The sequence below is a fragment of the Amblyomma mixtum genome, chromosome 5 (genome assembly GCF_055824585.1).
Source record: "Amblyomma mixtum isolate Tamu chromosome 5, ASM5582458v1, whole genome shotgun sequence".
Lineage (NCBI taxonomy): Eukaryota > Metazoa > Arthropoda > Arachnida > Ixodida > Ixodidae > Amblyomma > Amblyomma mixtum.
Genome location: NC_143016.1, coordinates 92,224,916 through 92,249,916, shown reverse-complemented (window position 1 = coordinate 92,249,916; position 25,001 = coordinate 92,224,916). Strand labels below are relative to the sequence as shown.

Genomic DNA, 25,001 nt, shown 5'->3' with positions numbered 1-25,001 from the left:
ATATGTGTGAGTTAATTTCATTTTCAATATCTACCGACAAACAACTGGAGCCAGCTGATGTCGGCTTTGTTTGAGCATCATAATGGTGCTACACATTTTCGCTGCAGTGACATGGGATCACCGACGCTGATTCGCTGGGCACTCCTCGCAGCTGTAGTTTTCGTGCTCTACACCGGCTTAGCAGAGGCCAAGTGTAAAGGGTCCAGGAAGGACCATCACTCCAAGCACCATCGTCCAAATGGTGGTTGTGGCTGCAAGGAAAACCGCGATGACCAAAACCACCATTCTCCCCATGACGACGGTAACGTCGGGAATACGGGAGGAGGCGGTGAGATATATTTGACGCAAGGATCTTTTTTTTTTAATAGTCAGCATACGTCCAAACGGCATGGTAAGATGTGAAAGGGTAAACACTGAGAAAGAGAGAGATATAGAAAGAGAGTGAAAGGCAGAAGAGCCTTGAAATAAACCAACCCATATTATCATAGGTGACTTGGCGATGAAATGTTTATGGCGCGTGTTACGTGAAATGGAGAAAAGATTAGAATTTTGCGCCAGATTCCAGATGCAGAGCTTCTACGAAGGTGCTGCATAAAGTGGGCTCCACTCGTGCAACGTGCACGAGCAGTATTATCTGAAAAATCGGCAGCAGAGTACGGCAATTTATTTACTTTTATTTTACGGGAAGTGAAGAGGACCGACACTTGTGTCGAAAACATTGGTTTCGACGGAAGGACAGAGCGCAGGAACTGTCTCGCATCTGCTGGACACCTGAGCCACGCCGTGATGGAAGGCACAAAGTAGGGAGTGAAATAATGAATAGAATGAGAGGTGTTGTAGTGGTGGACTCCGGATTAATCTAGACCACTTAGGGAACAAGACAGCTGGAACTCGAGGCGGAGAAAGAGAGACATAAGCAACAGGCAATAACCCGCAGATTGAGAGCAGCCAGGGTGTAGATACCAGGACCAGCTGAATAACGATAAGCATAGAGCGGCAAGTGCTGCTACGGCAAGAGTAATGAGGCTGGATCGCACTTAGTTTTACTGCGTAGGCAGTGTGAGTGCCAGTGTGTGAGAATGAATGCCAGCGTGTGTCTGCGTGGCGGCAGAGTGAAGCCTTCGGAGCCTGAAGCGAGCCAATCGTGAGACGCCCGCTTACGGGAGGCGAGAAGAAGAGGTGGGCGCAGCGATGGCGGCAGAGGAGCGGCAAGCGCGGAGAGAGGAACAGCGGCGCCGAAAGCGAGCCCGCGTCATCGGCTGATCCAACGCTGTGGGCCAACTAAGGCTAAATGTGTACAATTCAACAAATGTGAAGTAATAAAAAAATAAACACAGAGCTATAAAGTAAACCCAAGCAAAGAGAAGTATAAATGCAGCAAGTGTAAGACAAAACTTTAGGGTGTTATAAAAGCCAGCCAAAGTGAAACGAAATTGATTGCCGCAACTTTGAGGCAATCGAATGATGTAAGAGGGAAATTAATCCGGAGCCCTCCTCTAATCATGTTCTTTCTGGGTCCGAGTTAGGACCAATAGTAAAATAGATAATAAATAAAAAAATAAAAAAATAAATACCATACCATACCTCACGGCACCATACCGTAACGTACCGTACCAGATTGAGATTGTTTCGCAGCGGCGGTTTACGGGATTACACGTCTTCTCTGAAATGGCCGCAAGACTTGTTCCTGTTTGGCTTGCAAAACATTTGCCCCTATGATAACGGAAGCCAGTTTACTACGTTTCTACGACACAGCACATAAACTGCTGCATGCGTTCTTGTCACTTGGCGCTAGGTTCGCTCCATCATGGTGAATGCTTTTGCTGGCGCGGCTGCCGATTTGGAACGAAAAAAGAAACAACTTACGGGTTTAACTCTGGTTACGCCCAAGATGAAGCGATAGCTGTACGATAATATGTATTCTCGGATTGTACTCGCCATTGTAGCGTAAAGTTCAATTTGTAGTCATAAATCACTAATTATAGGTACACAGTCAATACACGTAATTAGTCTAGTGTAAATTTGCTCAATACAAGCTATCTAACGACATATGACTCGGCATTATAACATAATATATGATATACGTCTCGAAATTGTAACGTAAGGTTCAATATTTAGTGACAATTACTGATTACCGGTAATTATCAAGACGTGAAATACTGCAATGCTTGGTTTTGGTTTCATAAAATTTAACGTCCCAAAGCGACGCAGGCTATGAGGGATGCTGTAGGGGGGTTCCGGTAATTTATACCGCTTGGGGCTCTTTAACGCGCACTGACATCGCACAGAAGATGACATTTCGCCTGCATCGAAATACAACCGCCGCGCCCGAGATCGAACCCCCGTCTTTCGGTCAGTAGCCGAGAAGTAGCACAATGCAATATAACAATATATGACTCGATATTCTGTCCTAAATTTCAATATTTATTCACAGTTACTAATTATCGTTAATTATTAGGACGTGTCAGTAGCACAATGAAGTCGTATTCGACATAAGCTTATAAAAACATATGACAACATTGCAGCTTAAAGCACAATGTTTAGGAGCAATTACTAATTACCGATAAATAATTAAGACGGGTACTTCGTACAATGTATTTGTAGTCGATATAAACTATCCAATGATATATGACTACATTGTAGCATAAAGTTTAGTGTTTAGGATCAACTAAATAATTAACTGTAATTAATGACAACGCGCAATTGGTACTGCTAAGTTTTACTCGACATGAGGCAGACTTGTGGTTAGGCTAGACATCAGTTTTGTTCCAGTTATACTAAGCTCAAATTTTGGCAAGGGGTGGGCCAAATTTGGGGGTGGCCTGGCTAAATTTTGGTTGCCACCATCAGGTTGCCCACGCTAGAATTCGACTAGACATCGTTTTTGGTTCCTTTTACAACGGGGTTGCCAAATTTTTTAATGGCGCGGCCAAATTCTAGTTACCAGTATCGAGTTACTCATCCTCGAATTTGGTTAAGCTCTCTTTTAGCTTGGACCAGCATAGGACTACTGGCTAGGCAACGTCTTGCCTGTTGCTAGGAGCATTTTGGCCTCGCCTAGAATGAAGGTCTTTCGTTCGTAACGGACAGGTCAAATGTTGCTGAGCGGGGGTGTCGTATAGAGTAGAGCTACTGTTCTATAACCCACACAGCGACATTTCCTTCCATTCTCTAGAAGCACTGAGACAGCTAGAGCGCATAGGGGAATGAAGGAGATTGCGCGGCTAATCATAAAGCACGGGATCAGGTTATTTGAAGGTGACACAGACTGATCTTTTGCTCTACCTCACTGCTCATCATGCGTTCCAGAGCCAGCCTATACCAATATCTGTATGTGACCTTCGAAGCCGGCTTGCATATGATTGCGATCAAATATTAAAATCACATTTCCTGGGTGGCTGCTGCGGTACCTCCATTTAAACCCTACCCACATGGTGTCTTTTGCTCTTCCCTTTAGTTTCCTCTGTGGCGTGAGAGAAATAAAGAAGCTCAGTGGGGAATTTTCTAAATCCTGTTACCTACATGCTCTCGTCCCGTCTCGCTGCACAGTTGGCACTCGACGGTATAGCGAGAAGCTCAACAATGTACCGTTTTATTGACTTCATCTTAGCCGAGAGAAGTTTTTTTAGCGCTTAACAGCTTACAAAGCAATGCTAACGCAACATCTTTGTTAGGTGTGCGCGATAGCATTACCTAGTCTCTCTTCTGTCTGACATGTAATGCTGCTTTGAAAACACAGGAGCATAAAGGCTTCATATAGTTCAATGGAGTTTAACGTCCCAAAGCGGCTCAGGCTATGACGGACGCCGTTGTGGAGGGCACCGGAAATTTCTACCACCTGGGATTCCCCGATATCGTACAGTACCTAATATCGGGCCACCGGGTATCGTAGAGTGCACAGGTCTACCATTTCGCCTTCATCGAAATGCGACCACCGGAGCCGGAATCGAGCCTTCCTCTTGCGGATCAGCTGTCGAGCACCATTGGATGAAACATAAAAGAAAGCATTGCATATGATAGAATACTACTGATATATTTTTACGAAACACTTTCTCGTTCCAGTCTTCCTTCGTTTTTTAACTGCTTTCCCCCTTCTCTTCTCTACTGCCTCCTCCAGTTGGAGGCGCTGGCGAGCCGGTGCACATGGGTGATAACGGCGACGAAGAAAGGCAGCAGGAAGAGCTCGAAAGAGACACGAAGCAGCGGCACGACAGTCGGCGCCAAAGAAACCGGGCTCCTCTGGCATGCTTCGTGCGCGGCGATGGCCTCGTCGTGCCGGGCTTGATGCGCTTCCGCATTCGCACCGTGCCGATCCACAAGTGCACGCACATCATCTACTCCTACCTGGAGACTGATAACAAGACTGGAGAGTTCATCTTCCGCCCGAGGGGCACGCAGGATGAGAGAGGTGCGAAATAGTTCAAACTCTAAACTGTTACTGCTAGGAGTGACTGATCAGGGTATTTGGCATTATGATTCCGGATTCAATCAATCAATCAATCAATCAATCAATCAATCAATCAATCAATCAATCAATCAATCAATCAATCAATCAATCAATCAATCAATCAATCAATCAATCAATCAATCAATCAATCAATCAACCAATCAATCAATCAATCAGGAATTTTCACGTCACATGAATAAAAATTGCGATGGGAGAATAAGCTGCTTTTTTTACAGCGGAATGCTCGCAACGGAAGGAGAATTTACGTTGTAGGCACTTTCTTAGACCGCAGTTGGCGGCCTTCGACGTTTTTTAGCTCTATTTATGCAGATAAATTTATATGGCTTTCTCCAAGCTCATATAGAGCACACTTTCATGTTCAAGCACTCTTGCACTTGCCCAAAATCTCCGATGAAAACTTTGTGCTCCAAACCAGAAACTGATAAAGGTAACCTTTACGCTATGTCGCAACTGGGAGAATGGAGCGAGAGCTGTTACGCTGTGCCCTGTTGCGTCGTGCTCACGTTCTTAAACCTTGGTCGTGCCGCGGCGCTTCAACCCCTTTAACTGCGGTGCCTTGTAGCTGGGACTCTCCACCCTCCCAGTTTCGCTTCTAAAATGTCGAATTTCCACTCGCTCTCACTGGCCTGCGCACCGTCGCTACACCCTCTGATGCGTAGCCGTACTTCGTACTCTTCTGCCTTCATCCTCTCCCTTAATGGCACCGCTAAGCCCTTACCTTAATGAGAGCGACGAATTGAAGAGGGAAGGGGGGGGGGGGGGGGATGCACAGCAGGAAGGTTATGCTGCACCCCTCCACCTTTCGTCTACCTTTTTGGCCTTCTAATTTACTGCCCTTCTCACACCGCCTTCCCTTTCGGTATATCTACTTTATGACACCGGCTTTCTAATGCCAACTACTGCTGTAAAGTATTAACCTTACGGCATATGTCTTCATGACGAGAAAAACGACCCTGCAAAGTAATGGGTTCATTTTGCTTGCAGAGGTAATACGGAAATTGGCGGCGCTAAAAGAAAGCAATCGGAACCTGAAGGTGCTCTTCAGCTACGGCGGAGGGGCGCACGTGAACAGCCTGCTGAACCGGCTGCGCTCCAAGCAGGACATGGAGAAGATGGTAGACGCCGTGAACTCGCTGATCCGGTCGAACGGCCTGGACGGTGTCAACTTTCACCTAGAGGGACCTGGCCCTTCTATTTGCAAAGGGGACGACGCCGACAAATTCCTCGAGTTCATCAAGGTGATCCTTGCTCAAAAAGTCTGTATGGCAGCGGCAATGAACCTTGGGGTCGATAGAACACTTGGCGTGGTGTCATCCTCTTGTGCAGAAGATATACGAAAGACATTAACATTGACTAAAGAGATAAAAGAACCCCTAAATGTCATTTAGAAGGTTCCCTTCTGATAGCAGTGCAGAGAGGGATAGAAAGAAAAGTTTCCACGTTGTAGCCTAACGCTTGATAGCGCAGTTATCATCAAGCAGCCAGCATATAATTCCAAAAATATGATTGGCCTGATTAAGAAGTACGTATGTAAACAAGAGGTACCGATAATTAACAAACATCGCTGACAACACCTAACTGATATGCATATTTCAAGAGCGAACAGTTTTGGGCTGACTGCCTCTATAATGGCAGACATTATTACCGCAGGTGTCTGTAGTGATACGTTACTTTGTTATCCGCAAAGAGAGCGGGTATAATGAAACTATTTCATCCCAATTTTATTTACCTTTGATTGTTTTAGCATTTCGATATTCGCTTTTGCCCGGCGTTTCCGCTGTCACTGGAATCAGTCTGATGGACGAGCGGATGGTGAATGTTCAATAAGTAGGAGGACAAGACTTGTATCATAGCGTCCTTATATTCATAAATGGCTCCCATCCACTCCTAACGCAGAAACTCCTAACGCAGAATTGCTCTGAGAACACAGTGCGCAAAAAAAGGGCGGACCTGATTGTTCTCCCTTTCCGCCTGTACAGACGAGTAGAAATCTATAAACATAATTTATTGTCACGTGATAAATAAAATTTATAAGGACGGAAAACAAAAAAAAGCCTACCGTTATGAGTTAAATTTATGCTACAGCGCCTAGCAGGCTCACTTCTTTTCTGCGCACTCACAATGACGGTCGCTGGGTCTTGATTACATGCAGTGCTGAATGAAAAGAATGGCGCTCCTGGATTGTCATTCACGTTGTACGTGAGCATTAATGCTCCATGTCATCGATTTAAAATGATCTTCATATCGTGCGTCGACCAACTACCGCTTTGCATTTACGGTGGATGTTTTCAGCCCACCCCCCTTCAGCAACGCTTTCTTTACCTCTCGCTGATTTCAGAAACAAAAGATTCATTGCTTCACAATGCCTCATGCACACAGTGGTCGCGATATACGAATAAGTGTTACTTTACCTTAAAATTTTTAAACAAGTGCGATTCTACCTAGGCTCACCCAGAAGCAGTCCTCTACAATGCTGCTATATTGGATGAATTGAAGCGGCTTTTATAAGTCGTGAGAATTTCCCATTGAATCTCCATAGCGAGAAAATTGTGAATACAAGCGGCAATAACCATTTGAGTGAATCGAAGTAGTAAGGCAAAGTGTAAATTAAACTTGGTCTCAGCTCGCGATGTTGCGTCGACACAGAATAGGATTAGTAACGACTCATTGTTGGCATCGCTGAAAGAACCACCATGCGAGGGGCCCACCACATTTCCAAAAATATAAATCAGCCTTGACAACAAGGTTCGGGACGTACTCGGAAATGTTACTCTCGCGAGCATAAGAACGACTGCGAAGAAATGTGCGCCCAAGGAAACCTAACTTCTTATGCGAAATGTTTATATATTCATACGTATTCATATATTCATAGTTCATATACTTTGTATGAACTATAGGGGAATCTGAGAAGAATTCTAAATCGCCGACAAAGAGAATGTTGGTGGGCATAGGCCCGCCAGGGATGTCACTCAGGAGGCAAGAAAACACGTTCGTCGCAGGCGCTCACATGCACGTGAACTCCGATGAGGAACACGCGCATGCGCACCGATTACGTCTCTCGTGAAAGGCAATCGAGAATGGCTCAAACAAGCTGATGCAGTCGGCGTAAGAACAACTGTTGAAGAACTGCTCGGCTTTGGAAAAATGGTCTTGTTCAAAGAACGGCCAAACGACTATACTATTGTGAAAGCAAAAGCAAATACCAAATGACACCGATTCATCTTGTACAGTTCCGTGGCCAAGAAGCCAGAAGTTAGGATAGCGCGAAACCTACCACCGTTCATGTCTTGCCCAACATTCTCGTCGGACAACAATTTTGAAAATTGGGAAATTGTAAGATACTCTTGCTGAAGCTAATGGTCCGTTCTTCTGATATGTAGCAAAATCTTCCTTTAAAGAGTTTCCATCAATCCCATCGAAGAGTTAAGACTCCCATAGAAATGCAGTGGTTAACGCTTTTGACGATAGTAAAAATCTTCATAGAAAAAAAAATGCAGGACTGTCGTCGGATGATCTGCGGATATTGATGGTTGCTGTGAAACCTGACAATATATGAAAAAATTGCGTTCATAAAAGTTTCCTCTTCAAAAATGATTTTGTTCAGAATGGTTGGGTATGCCCACGAGGCGCTTTAAGGTACACTCGAGGGTTTCAAGGGCGACCATAATATTGCATATGAAACTGCGAACAAAACATTTTTCATTATAGAAACCACTGCGCCCTGCCATAAGCAGAACATTTTTACGAAGAGGTTTTTCCTAAGTACCTTTTTTCCTTTTCGTCATGATTAGTTGTTAGAATAACTCGCTTTAAGGACAGTCTTGATCGGGAAGCAAAGCACCCATATTAACAAGACATTACAGTATGTATTTATGGCGGGAGATAACAAGCGTCGACCAATCGTTAAACACAAGCAAAAACAAAAAGTGACGTTTCGGCTCCGCTACGGGAGCCTTGTTCACAATGAAAGGGAGTATAAAGTGAGGGTTCATTTTAAATGCTTCATGGTGTGACGTAAGCAGAGCGTGTAGATCGAGGGTAGATTTCCTTCGTTACGGTTTAGCGTCTGTGACGTGGTTTGGATATGGATGGATTCCAGGGGAAGCCTTGTCGTCTTGTTCTTTTCTTTTCCAATTATCCTCGCGCTATCCCAGTCGATGGCATGACCCGTGGAAAAAGCATGTTCTGCTAGTGCGCTTTTCGCCACGTGCCGCTTGTTGACATCATTGTTGTGCTGCTGCAATCGTTTGCGGAAGTCACCCGTTTCACCTATGTACGGTTGGTCACAGCCAGCGCAAGGGATCCTGTAGACAACGCCAGGGAACTTGTCTTTTTCCAGCTTATCTTTTATCTCGGTCTCCGGAGACTGGCTGTGACTAACCGTACATAGGTGAAACGGGTGACTTCCGCAAACGGTTGCAGCAGCACAACAATGATGTCAACAAGCGGCACGGGGCGAAAAGCGCACTAGCAGAACATGCTGTTTCCACGGGTAATGCCATCGACTGGGACAGCGCGAGGATAATTGGAAAAGAAAAGAACAAGACGACAAGGCTTTCCCTGGAATCCATCCACATCCAAACCACGTCACAGACGCTAAACCGTAACGAAGGAAATCTACCCCCGATCTACACGCGCTGCTTACGTCACACCATGAAGCATTTAAAATGAACCCTCACTTCATACTCCCTTTCATTGTGAACAAGGCTCCCGTAGCGGAGCCGAAACGTCTCTTTTTGTTTTTGTTTGTGTCTAATGATTGGTCGGCGCTTGTTATCTCCCGCCATGAATTTTCCCGACCAGACGGGTCTCCGTCGAACCCTGGATTTCAGTAGGTATTTATCATCCCCGACGCAGAGCACAGCTCTTGACTTGACGATTGCCGAGAACCGGGATAGAAAAGTGCGTTTCGAGCATAGTAGTTTCGGCGTTTGCCGGAAGCGAAGGACAGTGACCCAGGTCACACATGTGGTGGGTCAGGCTCGACAAGTGAAATGGGCGGATGTGCAAAGATACAGTGATGTCAGCGCTTGTTGAGAGTATGAGTGCTTTTTCGGAAAGGGGATGGGGGGAGATGTCTTTTCGTGATTATGCCTGCCCCTGTGTCATTCAGCGCTGCAATTTAGTGCTGCTGGTGACGCGGTGTACGCAAAACCTTGCTTTTCTGAGCGCCGTTTTAATGCCATTGCCTTAGGAGGGCCATAAAAACAAAAACTGTCCGGCGGCGGCGTCAGCGTCTGTGTGAAGCCTGCACCTGCCAACGATGGCAGGCAGTGCCATCTCTACACCTGCCACCTGCACACCGCCCCTTCTCCCCTATTCCTCTCACTTGCAGGGAAGAGGAGGGAGGTGTCGAACTAAGAATCACTGAACAAAAATGACAAAGACTAAAAAGAAACTGACATACAACAGCAGGCCTATGTGCAAAATAGACAGTCTCCCGAAGAACTACCTGCACAAAAAGAGGGCTTGCGGGAACTATCCCTCCTAGCATTGCTCGAAAAGTGCAACCCGGTTCTCACAAGCGCCATCGGTGGCTGTTTGAAAGAGCCACCTGCGGGGCCGTGGCGCATCGCTTAACCTCTGCGCCACTGCGCCTGGAGTGGTACGAGGACTGCCCGCTGTCTATCAACGTGACACATATTGCTTAGTTGCGCAGTCGGAATTGAGATAAAATAAAAACCGGAATAGATTGGTGAACGAGAGATGAATGCAATCGCATTTGATCGGCATCAGTCCAATTGATCGCCCCTCAATTTTTTCAACGCCTGTTTTCAGGAAGCGTTCCTCGTATAAAGCTAGAATCAGATATGGTACGGTAGAGTGAATGGGGTTTAACGTCCTGAAGCGGCACTTTGTGTTTGAGGGAGGGACGCCGTGGTGGAGGGCTGGGCATTAATTTTGACCAGCCGGTGTTCTTAATTCTGCCCTAAAATCGCAGAGCACACATTTCGCCTCTATTGTAGTAAGGACGCCGCGGCCTGGATTCGATCCCGCAATCCAGAGATTAACGTTCCCACATAGTTTGTTTTCGATGACAACTGTTTAACTTGTCGACTCGCAGACATTTTCGATACTTGCTGTGTTCTCAATAACAGCTTAAAATGGTGTTAATTATTATGCTTTGTTTCTTTTTTTTTCTTTACACGTGAAACACTTCGGGCATGGCTATGTCTGTATGAATGCCAATTTGTAAGCGGGCAGCACCGATGTCAAGCCATTGTCACTGCTTTTTTTGCTGTCTCCTCCTTTTAAAAAAAACGAACTAAAAGAATTGAATTGAACGGGCGAACGTCAAAGGCACTGGAACAGCAGCTCAGGCTTGGAAAGGGGCATAATAAGAACGAAAATTTATTGGCGCTTCGCAAGCTCCGTTTTTTATGTGCCACTCTGCGTTTGCGTTTTTCTTTCCAGAAACTTCGGCTGAGAGAAATCTACAGCAACTTTCTTATAACGGTCCAGCTTCCAGCTTGCCGCGACTCAAAGTGCGACCAGCTGCCCAAGAGTGAATTGGCCAAGTAATTAGATTTATGGCATTGTTACTAACACTGTCACGCTTAAGAATGCAAGTACGCAGTCTGTACATCCGTCGTTTTACGCAGCCGTATCTCAGCATTTCAGTACTCTGGCATCATCTTTACAGAACAACTAGGAAAAGATTTAAATTTATTGACATTGTTTCGTTATTATTCAGCTCTGCTGCTGCTAATACCTACTCCCTACTTACAACTGCTTGAAAAAAAAAACCCCTAGCTTTTGAGATCGATGACACAGCCTTGTTATAGTTGTCATGGGCAAAGATGGCATATCTAACATGAAACACAAAGGTGCAGTAACCAAACGAGCACCCTTAATTCTCATCCCTACTTTAGTCGTCTTGTCGACGACTGCAGAGTTGCTGTGCTAATTTCCATAGCTTTGAATGCGTGGTCGCTAATCCCGATCTCAGACAAAAAACTGTTCTTTGTTGTAGTGTTCAGTCACGAGACTCACATTCCCATTACTCTAATATACCAAGCTGAGCATGTCTTTAAGACAGGTCAAGTGTTTTTGAATGACTGCAGACTTCCATATTGACGTCCTCAATATTGACTCTTCGAGCTTTTGGAGGAAAGCAAGTTAAATAGAAAAAGAAACGGAGATCGGAAAATGTCCTCCTTCTCCCATCAGTAATGTACAGCGAGTGTTACCCCCCCCCCCCCCCCCCCCCCTTTTCTTGTTCAGTCCACGCCGGATATTCCTTATTGCTCAAGCTTTGTGCATAGCACTCGCTTTGACCCTTAAGGAAATGGGAAGTTTTCGGTTAAACATTGCATTCCATAAGCAGTCGTTCTACTCTTCTGCACCTGTCAGTGTAAAACTCGGGCTTTCTGTTCTTTTTCGGACAGAAGCACTGGCGGACATACTTGTACCTCAACAGAAGTTACAAAAATGACGAAAACGTTTCAGTTTGTTAAGAGATGAATTTTTTTGGGCCGCCAACTGTCACATTGATTTCACTGTTCAACACAGGTACCTGGACTACTACTTCCTGATGGCGTTCGACTACAGACTGGACGATCTGTCCAAGACGAGATTGACCAGTGGAATCCAGTTGTTCGAAAACGGGAAACGCACCCACGTCGACACGGTAAAAAAACTGCCCAACAATGCTGCTGTTTCCATTTTTCTTTCTCTGCGGACAGAGAGTGGAAATGCCGCGTTGATCTTACGCACATACGTCGCACAAAAGTCGTACCTCTGTTCTCGCCGCATGCGCATCCAGAACAGCTCATTGTTTAGCTGAAAGCATGTTACAGAGGTTAAAATTTTTGTGATGTCCTAATACGTGTTCTCGAGTTTTCAACGTAAGGTGCTTAAGCTCGCTCTTAAGAAAGGAAAAAGAGAATAATTTCAGTTTACCGCATCTGACGGACAAACGAAAGAAATGACGAACTAGCCCAAGCAGCACTTACCGGTGCTGCTTGGGCTGCCGTCACCCTGGTCGTTTGTAGGACCAGCTTTACCAATACATTTCCAATACTGGGCTGACTATCTGTGCTGCTCCTTCGACTACAAGAAACAGCGACTGCTTTCAATTCTAATCTTCGACGCTGTACACATTTCTACTTTGTTCGAAAAGTTTCAGAAATTGTCCATTAGTGCTTTTGTCTCGTATTCCAGAACTGATGCAAGGTACTCTACAAAAACTTTTGCCTCCTTTAGCTCAACCTCGGGCTCAGTTGTCTTTCGATGCAACGCTTGACTGGGGACAAGTTTGTATTCATCGAGACGCAAGCTACTCGTTCCTTGTATGGGCTATTTATGCCTTCTACACCACTCTTCTTAGAGCCCACATGTTCCCACGGGATGCAAGAGCGACTGCGCCGTCTCCTGTGGAAGGAGGATTTGTATAACCTTGTCCCTTTTCAGTGTGTCCAAAACGACTGTTGAATTCTTTGTAGGTAAAAAACAAAGACCAGTTTCTCAGCAGTCACCCTAATTTTCAATGCGAAGCCACTTTTCTTCTTATTCCTGGCATCACATGGGCGCGAAATGATTGCAGTTCAAGACCAACAGTGTGTACTTTTTTTGCATGTTTTTCGGTTGCTCATAATGTTGTACAACCTATAGGATCTGCACTTCTTGGTCTTCCACACATGTAACAGATTTTTACAGACATGCAGATACAATCAAAACAGAAAAAAATATATATACACCAGATACGTAAGTACCTGAGACCATTTATTGTAAAATCTCCCTATATATTTCGGGAAACATTAATAAAAATGCAATTATAAAAACAAAAGCGCAAATAATGAGTTCGGAGAGATTGGCCGCAATATTCGGTGCCGGAAATTAAACACTTATTTAATTCATTGCCATGAACGAAAGAAGTAAACCACGTCGCTCAATCAGTCCAGTCGTTCTTGAAAGCCGACGGCTACTTCCCAAACAGTGAAGGGCTGAAGGTTTCTCAGAGTGAAGGGCTGAAGGTTTTAAAGGGAAGAGGAAGCAAGTGAGCGACTATGCTACTATTATACAGCAGCCTGGTTCCAATGGGCTGCAATGCTTTCCTTCGCGTCATGTGTCAGCAAAATGTTGACTCGAAAATAATCCTCCTCTATTTTCGATTGTTCTTCGAACTTTTCGCTTGAAGACATAGCTTCCCAAACTTCTTGAATCACATGTTAAGAGCTAATAAAGGTTGTTAATATCCAGGTGATATGGCTTATAATTACAATGGATTTACGACCAAGAATTAAGGGCCATGCCGTGCCTAATCCCCAAGAAATGATCTCGATTGTTGGAGTCAAGCTATACCAAGTCGTCTTGATGACTGATGTTTCCCGAATGACAGGAAACAGGCTGTTGGCATACACTTCTATCGCACTAAGAGTTTTTCTTTGAAAAACCATGAGCAAGACAGCCCGGAACACTTCTAATATAAAACACGCTTGATCAATTCTCAAATACAGGTAGGCATTACTCATTGCTCTGAGTAGCTCAATGGGTCATTTCGTAGGACTCATTCACTTCTGCTTTCCAAAGACCCTTCGTAAAACTAAACATCGCGTTTCGTTACAATTAAAGCACAACAACAACGCAGGGATTGAAAACGCGCTTAGATTATCTGAAAGGGATAAAGAGGTTGCTATAATTCCTGGCCACATTCTGAACGAAAAAAAGCGCTTGAGTTGGCTTCAATTAAAAAATAAATCAAGAATTAGAAAATTTGAGCACCTAGTATTTTCTACTGGCTAATTACGGAACTTGAAAAGCGTCCATATAATTCTGAAGGGTGTAAGTTATACATAACGCATCTAAAATATGAAAATAAGATATGCCGCTTGTTAAACCTATGTGAAGTTAAACCTACATTTTTCTCTGAAGAAAGTTTTCTCCTCTTTCCTGACCTAGCAGTTTTCTTATGGGGCCTAATGGAAGCCTGTACAAAAGAACAGCTACAACTCCGGCCGCCCATGACACTGACCGTTCTGCGTTCGTTCCCAGGATGGCTGCCTTAGTCAATGGGTCAGTGCAAAAGTGCCGAAAGACCAGATCATAATGGGGATCGCCACCCACGGACGCACGTACACTCTTGAGAACCAGAATCAGAACGGGATCGACGCAAGGCTCAAGAAAAGCCACCCACTCGGCTACGGCGCCAACTTTACCAAGACGGCAGGCTACATGAATTACCTTGAGGTGAGCCAAACTATGGGCATAATGCCAGGTGCTTCAGGGAAGACTCTCAAAAATAGGTTTTTTGAGGTAAAAATGCGGCTTTTTCAGTACAGTATCACCAGAGTTGGCAGACACCAGAAAACCGGCGATTTGTTTTAAGTAGTAAGCGATTTAACTAATTTCTGGTAATCAACCTTTTGACTATCACAGCTAAGCAACTGGTTGCAATTTATTTATTTATTTATTTATTTATTTATTGATGCCTCAAACGTCCCTCTTGGGGTATTACCTGAGCGGTGGGTCGTTACAGCATGTCGATGACTTTGACTTTTCTAATGAACGCCTTGAAGCGAGCTGCATTAATGTGGTGAAATGCGCAGACAAGAATACGATTCCAGTCTTTGGCTGTCTGGGGAAAGAAAGCGTTGAGATGTGCAGTAGTAAGTGCGGGTGGTGGTGACTAATGCGATCAGAAAGGCGACGAGCTGGTGTGAAAACTGCACTTCCTAGGGGTAACACAATCTGGCGGGCTAGTTGGTGGGAATCCGTACTGTCCACCTAGGGGTGGATGATAAAATTTATGAGACAGTCTGGAAATTTGACGGCGTGAAATGAGGGATGGAAGATTACATACTGATTTCAGTTTGTTGACACTTGAATAGCCGGTCGTTAGTGATAGCCATATCTGTTTTCAGAATTTCGAAAAAGCGATTATCCTTGGCGCTGTGACTGGACACAAATTGGGGGTTTTGGAATAGCTACATGAGCTGGAAGGGTTGCTTTGCCTGCATGCTTTTAGAAAACGCATGTATCTTGGCACGATGCAGCCAAAATTTGTTGGTATACACTCATAGAGCTAGCGCGTCGCTCTCTTTTCTGTAAGCATTTCTATCTCGTTATCCTGTTGCCTCCAATTTTTTTTTTAAACGAGCGTTAATTTAAAAAAAAAATAGACAAAGGCGCATTAGTGCGCTTAAACTTTTGCGTAAAGAAGCCTGCGTGCTTGCAAGGGTCTATTTAGTCATCTAACAGAAGGCTATGCCCCTGCAAAAATTGGGCTGCAGACAAAATAAATACTGATCGCTGATTATAGTGAACAAATCTGCTTCGTGAAGCCCTTAGCCTGACTAGAAAGAGGCGAAAACTCGAACACAATCTCGTGAGGAACCAACGCTAAGTAAGGTTGCACCCTCACTTTGGTATCTTTGAGCACAGGTCGCCAGCTGCGCATTTAAGAAGCGAGACACGCGTGCAGTTTTGTAACACTTACATCAATCCGTATTTCTAATGGCCTTGCATTATTGTAGTTTCGAGCAGAGCGGTTACCAAGATGGTATTGCACATATCCTGTACTCGCGTTCGCAGACGTGTCGGCGCGTCCATTACTACAAGTGGAACCGAGTGTGGGTGGACCCAGCGAAAATGCCTTACATCCACTACCAGGACCAATGGATCAGTTACGAAGACAAGCACAGCGCTTACTCCAAGGTACGTTTCGTGGGCTAAGCGATGTTCTAAATTTCCTTTGTCAATATTCTGAGACGGTATAATCATAGTGAGAGCAGAACTTTCCAAAATCTCGCCCAGTCATCGCCACCCTCCGTCCAAAGGCCCAACCGTCCTCCCCCTCACCCACCCACAACCAACCGATCTACTTCCACCTACAGAAGCCTACGCAGCAGCGGAAGGAAAAAGCGACGGTGAAATCGAATTCTAAGACGCACTGAGGGAGCCAGCTACCCTTCAGAAGCACCACCTAACAACCAACTCCCAACACAACTGCACTAACTAGGAATCTCCCACCCGTCCACCGCCACCCTCCAGAAAAACTCTGTCGCGTGTGTGAAGTCTCAGTCTAGATTAAAAGTATTGAAAAAGAGTAAAAGTATTAAAGTGAGCATCGAAGGTCAAGATGCAGCTGCTTTCGAAGAATTGTTGCATTCTATGTCTGATGTACCCGTAATTTCTGTCGCGAATATGACCCCTAAAGGAGCATCATTCGCGCATTTTCGACTTTAGTACAAGCACTGGAGCCTTTTTGAAGTCAATACAAGTACGAAAATGTATTGTTTGAATGATATGGTTTGTATTGCCTAGCAATGGGAGAATTTTAGGTTTTAAAAGAAGTCTTGTGGGGATGAACTGTTTAATGTATGTGCACACAGGGTAAACAAAGAAAGATTCTTTCCTTAGGTTCGCCGAAGACAACAGGTAAAAAAAAATTCCAGCCGATTTGCGCAGTTAGGCCAAGTCCTAACTAGGTGCGTTAGCGCTGTTTGGACATTGTTTTGAACTGTTTATTTTCCACTTGCGACATAGGTCACGTGACCTTGTGACGTCGTCACAACCTGCCAGGTGTATATAAATGTATATATACACCTCGGCAGGTTGCCCACCACCGGGTGGGCCGGCGGTCAGCCTGACAAAACGCAGGCTTCCGACAAAAACAACGGCCAAATGCGGGGAATGGCCACTAAAACCGTCTTGGTCTCTCAATATGCAGGCAGCCAGCTCAAGCTCTTAACATATTCCCATGCCATCAAGTTTACATACGTCGTGCCACGGCACACATTAATATGAATGTCGGTCTTAATGTATACACGTGCTCGTGAAGTCTTATCCCTACTCCCTGACATATTGGTGGTTTATCTGTGAGCACCATACTAAGTATGTATTTCAACCTCTCTGCATATGCTGATTAAAACTTGGGTAGCTGAAATGTTGAAAAACGTTGGACGTGCTCGAAAAAAAAAGGCCATGATTTACTCTGTGACAAAGCGAGATTACCTCGTTTGGGTTAAAATGGCGGGTATAAAAACTGAGTGAGTGATTTGAGACGGCGCTTAATGCCCTATTTGTGCACAAAAAAAAATAAATGAAATGGGTCGCCGAGGACGTGCTATGCAATGACTGCAACATAGCACTGCAAGCCCGTGTGAGCGGCTGCGACATGAACTAGAATACAAAGCCGAGGCCTGTGATACTGCGAGTAACGGTATAAGAACAGATCATCTGTAACTTCATTGTGCTCGGTAAATGAAGATAACGAGTACTTGTTTCAGTCAGTGTATCTTCTGCGACGTGGTAAAGTGAGACATAACCTGTCGTGATAGTCCTTTTCATTATTGGCAGATGTATTATTATGGGCAAAAGTTAGAGATCGTTGCCAGTGCATGCCGGACTATACCGTACTGCATGCCGGCACCTCCTGACAAAGAGCACTTGGTGAATGTCTCGGTGAGCTTTGCAGGTTGCGCCCGCATGAGATACGGCATGGTATCGCCAAGCGCTGGATCTCTTACTTTTGTTCACGATAGTACTTAATGTAGCGTGGTACAGTCTTCAACTAACGTGGTGCATATGCATGCGGCTCGAGGTAAGATCCGGCTCTACCATCCTGCTGAGTAAAACTTCGGGCAGCGTATTGCCAAACCATATGCCGTAGACGCACTCGAGCAAGCCGCCCAGGATGCAATTACATGACACGATGTCCCTAAGTTGTTATCATTAAAATGCCTCATTGAAGGAAGCCAGCACTTTTGTGTTTAATTTGGAATGCGCTACCTCATATATCAGCATAATTAAAAATCCTTTGGACTTCAATGTACTCACCCTTGTTCCTTGTCAGTGATCATGGCACCTGACCAACCCGTCCATCACTCGCCTATTAATTTAGGAAATACGTGAAAAATAAACTATCGTTATCACCGTCTCTGCTTTAAAGGGTGCGCCTCGGGACTGGAATGACATCACCAGCTGCAAGCAACAACTGTCCACCAGGCACAGTGTTCTCAAGCAGCTGGCGTGGGTGCTTATTACTGAGTTCGCATATTAGACCCCTAATTTTGGAATTAACTGTTAGGCGCAGCCCCTGCCATAGTGAACATGCGAAGACATTATGAACTTCAACGCGGTTGCAGTCAGCCGTGGGTATGCTTGGAAAACGAGAGGATGTTTTTATACTAAAAGCTGCATTACCGCGACTTAAGAAAACCGGCGACAAGTGCGCTTCCGTGGGGCCAGTCCCCTAAAAGTTCCTAGCACACGGTTAGAGAACTGTATTAAGTATTGCGTTGCTACGAGTGAACAGAAAAAAATTCCCTCGGCTTAATCGCTGACGTTTTCATGCTCAAATTTAGCTAAAAGATTGCATTTTGTGGTCAGTTTTTTCTTCTCCTACGTTTGCGCTGGGTGTTAACCTATTTGCTCAGAATCATTCATTACATCCTCGTCGTCACCAGCGACGATGAACCAAAACCACGAGCTATCACAGCAATGGTGCCGCTAGCGCCATTTGCGCCAATGGGAGGAACGAGAGCTCTAGCTCCACAGCTAGAGTTAGTGTAAAAGCTGCCTACGCTACTTTTGGTAGCATGTAGACTTATTCTAGTTACAGCTGGACAGGAGCGCCGACGCCGCTCGTTTAGCCTCCACGGTGACGATCTTAGACCAATCAGTTTCTCGACTTCTACCATTCCTTCCCGCTAGCTGGCGGGGCTGCTGTGAACATCGCTGGTACCAACGACGCTGCAGTCGCGCTAAATGTTTAGCACGTCATCTGCTGCGCCTCCGGAAAGACAGGCGGCGCCGCAGCCTTGCCTGCATTTGAACACTTTCTTACGGCGTGAGCAAAACGTTGGAAGGTGCTTAAGGTTCGCCTTTAAGAGTGGAACGCGATAGCGTGTCGCAGCCTGCCAAGAGTCGGCGCAACGCCTTTTTCCGTTCGGCGCGACGCCTAGACCGTTGGACAAATCGCTCCGAGTCTCTAGGAGACCACTGAACAAACCCGATGCCACGAACGCCACCATAGCTTCCGCGCCGAACGAACGGGCAGGAAGCCGCAAGCTTCGTGGTGAACTCACCTTGGATGTGCGCTGCGTTGTTCGCCGCTAACCGCGTGATTCCTGTGTCCCCGCGCGGCTCCATTGTGCCCGAACGAGAGGAGTGGGAGGTGTTGCCGTCGCAAGCTATCTGTTGGGGCAGTGGCGTACATTGCGAGGAGGAGGTTTTAGTGGGCGCTGTCTGATGGCGCTACGTGCGCGCCCAGCGAAAAGGGGATTTTTCGCTCGCGGCCAACGCCGCCGACAACGACACCGGATTTTCTGCGACACGGGCGTCTTACAAGATTTCAGCCTATCTCGCGTTGGTACATGGTGAAAAAATCTTGCTGCTTGGAAGGCGCAATGGTGAATACACTGAGGTTGGGATGAACGACTTAGTACTAAACCAGGTGCGCTTCGCCTTCTTCGTGCTATGTTTGTCTCATACTACGAGCGTGCGTATTATGGACATTGCATGGAGAAGCTGTCTCCAGTGTCTCTGACAATGGACAGTGTTTTAGGTCCCTTAGCCTGCTCTAGGCAACAGAGACATGCAATGAACTTTTTAGTTGCATATTTAAAATGACATTAGACATATTGACAAGCTAATATATTTTTACGAGGTGGCAAGCCTAGGAAAGGACGACATGATGACAGACGATAATATGGTTTTAATGGCCGTGGGCCTAGCGCGAGCGCTCCGACCCGCGCCACTGCCCTCTTCTTCTTCGTAAAACGACCCGGGTCCTCCGAGCGATCGTCCCGATCGATTGCTGAAATTCTCAATGATGAGGTGGCGATGACCATGATTACAAAGGATAGAAAAGATGAAAGGCTTGCCACCAAGATGAACGAGATGATCCGATGAACGGTTGCCCTTGGAGCTTCAGGTCCAGCGGTCGGTCGCCCACAGCCGAAGGTCAGGGATTAAGGACTCGCCGGACAGCTTGGGCGGGGGTGCCGTCTTGATTCGGGTCGTCATCGGGTCATGCTGCGTCTGGTCCTGGTCGTCGTGTCTTGTGGTCGGGGCTGGGGACGGGGCGGGGGAAAGCGGCTGGTCGGTCCTGGTCAGGTCGGGCTAGGGTTGAGCGGGCGGCGGAGTCCAGGTCCCCTCGGCCAACGACGAAGGCGAGCACAAGGTGGCGATGCTCCAGGGACCAGGATGACGAGGAGGAACCCGCACCTCACACCAAATGTTACGAGGTGGCAAGCCTTGGAAAGGACGACATGATGACAGATGTTAATATGGCTTTAATGGCCATGGGCCTAGCGCGAGCGCTCCGACCCGCGCCACTGCCCTCTTCTTCTTCGTAACAATATATCCCTGCATGCTAGCTTTAATACTTCATGCAGTGAACTTTGTTAGCTGACATGTCGGACTATGCACTTGATCATTTCATATCTGTCATCACTACTCGCCGATGCATCGTAGTACGCAGTTAATTGACGCATTTTATCTTTTCCCTTTTTTATTTCCCCTTTTCCCAAATTTTCCTTCCCACAAAAAGCAGCATGCCTGTGACTTTTAGACGCCGGCTAAATTTTCTTTTTTTTTTCACTAAATGACTGCTCTCTCTGTCGCATTCCAATAACTTCAATTTTTCACTATGTCCTTTTCTTCAGCGCTTCGATGGATGAAAATAAGTAATTATTTTTTTACTATGGTACGTAAGCAAAGATTTTGAAGGAGATACGCCCGCTCCTTCTTCGACGGACAAACGGCTGCAAAAAATAAAGACGATGACGTTTTCGTTGTGCTTCTTAAAACCCAATTGGCATGAAGGTGGAGGCGGTCTTCAATCTCCTTTTTTTTTGGGCCCTCCATCACCACAGTGGTATTGTTACATAAAGCCTTAACTATACTTAATCTCACAAGTACTTTGCAGCAGTGTGGTACCTAGATGTCGCGATCGTCCAATGATGGCTGCTGGAATACAACAAATAGTCACTCCATTTCTTGAAAGGTGTTCAAATACTGTACACACAATTGTTGCAGTAATTAGAAAGGTAGTTCTGACTTATTTTCGGAAAGCACAGACAGCGTTTCAATTAGCGCTTAAATTAGCCAGGAAAGAAAGACCGCATGAAAACAGCACTTCGTAGGCCTGCTACAAAGTGGTGCTCCCAAATTCGAAAACAAAGTACCCGCTGAGTTTCCTGCATGTAGCAGCTGCACACTGGTGCTCTCGCTTCCCCAGTGATGGAGCCAGCAGCCACGAGATGAGGGGAACGGAGGAACACAATTACGCCGCGCGTGCCTTTCTGATTGGCTCAGATCGCCGTAGGTACTACACTGCTACAAACTACGGATGAGATGGCCTGCAGACGCGGACATTCAACCGCTGCTTTTCGACTCTTGAAAGCTCGAACAAGCACTTATGGGTTTTTGAGTTCCGCGCTTCCTTTTCAAACGCAGGTCCTGTGGATGAAGCAGAACAAGTTCGGAGGCATCTTTTTGTGGTCGCTCGATGCGGACGACTTTTCCGGGAGCTGCGAGCAGAGCATTCGGTACCCGATGGTCGAGGCAGCGCAACAGGCGTTGGCACATTATCATCCCTTCAACTAATTCGAAAATAAACCCTTCTATGAGCTTTCCTTCGGACTTAAGGTCCACGTGTTTGTGACAACTTAACAGTCAGAATTATTTCTGAAACGTTTCTCATGATCCTTAGTAGGTGAAACGCCAAGGCACTGTGCGTTCAGGCCTTGAAATCGAATGAAGCGAACGAAGAACTCGCAAACTGATACAAAAAGGAGGGAACAGCTCCTGATAGAAAAACTTCAGATCATGAAAATAGTACCTTGTTTAACGCATTTAAATCGGTTTACGTTTGCAGCAGGCAATTAGTTCCGTCCCACCAACGGAGTGTTGATTGCACTGTTTCTTTTGCATTAAAATCATTACCGAAACTTTTATGGCAATCTACTAAGCACAAAATGTGAAAGGAGAAGAACAGTAGCTGTTCTCAGCACCTCCATTGGTTCCAGGAACTGTTGGTGTCTTCATAATTAGGAGTGCAGTGATTCTCGAGTATACATTTACAAGTAGCCAGTGGGCACTATTTCTGGCCCCATGTTGTGGATGTAAATGAGGTGGCGTGAATAAAGACCGAACCAGCGCGGAACATTGTACGGAAGTAAAAAATAACCTGGCCTTTGAAACCCAATCGACGCGTGAAATGGGCAAGAAAAGCAGAACGAAAACCTAAAAATTGCTTTTGATTCACCATAAAAGATATGACAAAAACGGTATCGACGATGAGAACCATGTGCAAGGACAAGACGAGAGCATCATTGGTACTAAATTGAGATGAATGCGGAGCGCCACGAAAACGCTTTATCAGAATTTGAAGACGATTCTTCCAGCGGACGACCTTAGTGATACTGGCGCGGTTTATGGATTATGAAGGTTTAACATCCGAAAGTGACTCAAGCTATGAGGGAAGGCGTAGAAAAGGGCTTCATAAATTTCGACCATCTGCGATACTTTAACGTGCACTGACATCGCAGAGTGCACAGGTTTTTAGAATTTCGCCTCCACCGAAATTCGACCGCCGCCGCCGGAATCGAACCCTCGTCTTTGAGGTCAGCAGCCGAGTGTCATAAACACTGAGCCATGGGGGTGCCCGTGAGTGATCCTTCATATTTAGTGGCCCCCGGCAAGATGAGTGGCTGAACCCGTCTTGTCCGGCAATGTTTACTCTTCAAGAATAATGCCGATCTCCCGAACGAGGCGTTCGTTGTACGGTTGCGCCACATCTGGTCTCCATTAAGACGAGGGGACTGTTGTGGTGCCGCGGCTCCGTATTGCACCTGTTCGGAAAGTGAAGCAAGCGCACGACTCTGCGACCGGCGCCTTTAGGCGCGGTCGCACCGTCCGCTGAAAGGGGATTTCGGGAGGCTGGGGTGAATCGGCCCCCTCTATCATTATGGCTTGGTCTGGGCTGGTCGAGGCCGTGCATGCTTCACTTTGTGCGCCTTTCGCCGACACTCGCCGCGGATATCGGGGAGACCGCAGTGGCAGGAAGCTGTAAAAAGAAACCTTAGGACGAATGACCCTAACGACACCGCACACATGCACAGATCCCTTAGTGGCCAACAGCTCCTCGGCGAAGTTGAATTCTCTTAGCCGGAAGGAGGGTAGTAACTACGTAGAGCGCATGCTGTAGCTCTTAGTACCTGAGATCAACTTCATTACTGTGACTAAATATTGCCACATTCCTGAGCACTCTCGTGGCGCCGTCTCCCGGCCGAACTGACTTGACCGCTATTCTGGCTAGCCTTAGCCATGGTGGCAGGCAGTGTTTCTTCTTCGTCATCTCTTCTGTGTGGTGCCCTCGGGAGTCCGCTGCTGCCTGGTGCTTCACAGTAAAGCGTGTCCTGGCCGTCCCGACTGTCTAGCCGTGACATATTTGGTGCAGCCGTGCTGGGTAACGTCCCATGTACACTGACTCCGAAGACGCCTTTGAAGCCAGTTCTCAGGGCGTAGACACAACCCCCGTCCACAAAGCGAGCCGCCGCCTGCTAGGCATACAGCCAGAGTTCAGCGGCCTGTCAAAACCAAGGAAGATGACATCAACCACTGGTAGCCAGACCACTCAACGTTTTGGAGCTGACGCTCCGTTCGTGCTCCACGCGCCCCGGTCACCGCCGACGTTCCACGGAGACAGGTTTGAAGACGTTGAAGATTGGTTGGCCAGTTTCGACCGTGTGGCAGCCTTCAACCAGTGGGACGGTGAGCGGAAGTTGAGGAATGTCTAGTTCGCGCTAGAGGACTCGGCAAAGATCTGGTTCGAGAACCACGAGACCTCTTTTGCCATCTGGGAGGTTTTTCGGCGTGAATTGCTAGCGACATTCGGCAATAGTGAAAGAAAAGAGAAGGCTGAAGTCGCTCTGCACTCCCGGTCGCAGCAGCCAAATGAGAGCGTCACCATGTTCGTTGAGGACATGATGCGTCTGTTGAATCGAGCCGACCCTGCTATGGCCGAGGCCAAGAAAGTGCGGCACCTAATGCCGGGTGTCAAGGAACAGCTCTTTGCTGGACTTGTCCGCGACCCTCCAAGAACAGTGGCCGATTTCACAAGGGAGGCAATGAGCATGGAGCGCTCCTTGCAGGAACGCGGCGCGCAGTGCGGCCGGCAGGCTAGTATGGCAACCGCTCAAATCTGCACGCCTACGACGCTGCCCGCAGAGGATCTTCGAGAGCTCGTCAGGAGCATTGTTCGCGAAGAACTAGCGAAACTCCGCTTGGAAGCCCCACAGTCCAGCGTCGCTGCACTGTCGGACGTGGTGCGGGATGAAATCCGGCGAGTGGTGCAGCCAGCACCAGTGGTTCCAGAGCCGTAGCCCTACTTCATGACCTACAGCGAAGCACTCCGACGGCCTGCGGCAGTAGCACAATCTTTTTCACCTGTGCCGGCTGTGCAGTACCCACGTCCAGCTGTGCCCACCACCATGCCGCAGGAATTCCGGCCCGCCATGCGTAAAGCGGACGTGTGGCGTACGCCGAGGAACCGGCCACTCTGCTACCACTGCGGTGAGCCCGG

General features: G+C 46.7%; 1 protein-coding gene across 1 annotated transcript; it reads left to right on the top strand.

Annotated features, from left to right (window-relative positions):
- The first annotated feature begins 111 nt into the window (after positions 1–111).
- Positions 112–22,021, top strand: LOC149343039 (chitinase-3-like protein 1). Its single transcript, XM_089546880.1, has 8 exons — positions 112–301; positions 4,118–4,408; positions 5,453–5,706; positions 10,883–10,986; positions 11,981–12,098; positions 14,462–14,656; positions 16,001–16,123; positions 21,872–22,021. The coding sequence occupies exons 1-8, from the start codon at positions 112–114 to the stop codon at positions 22,019–22,021; spliced, it is 1,425 nt and encodes a 474-aa protein (XP_089403006.1).
- Positions 22,022–25,001: the final 2,980 nt, after the last annotated feature.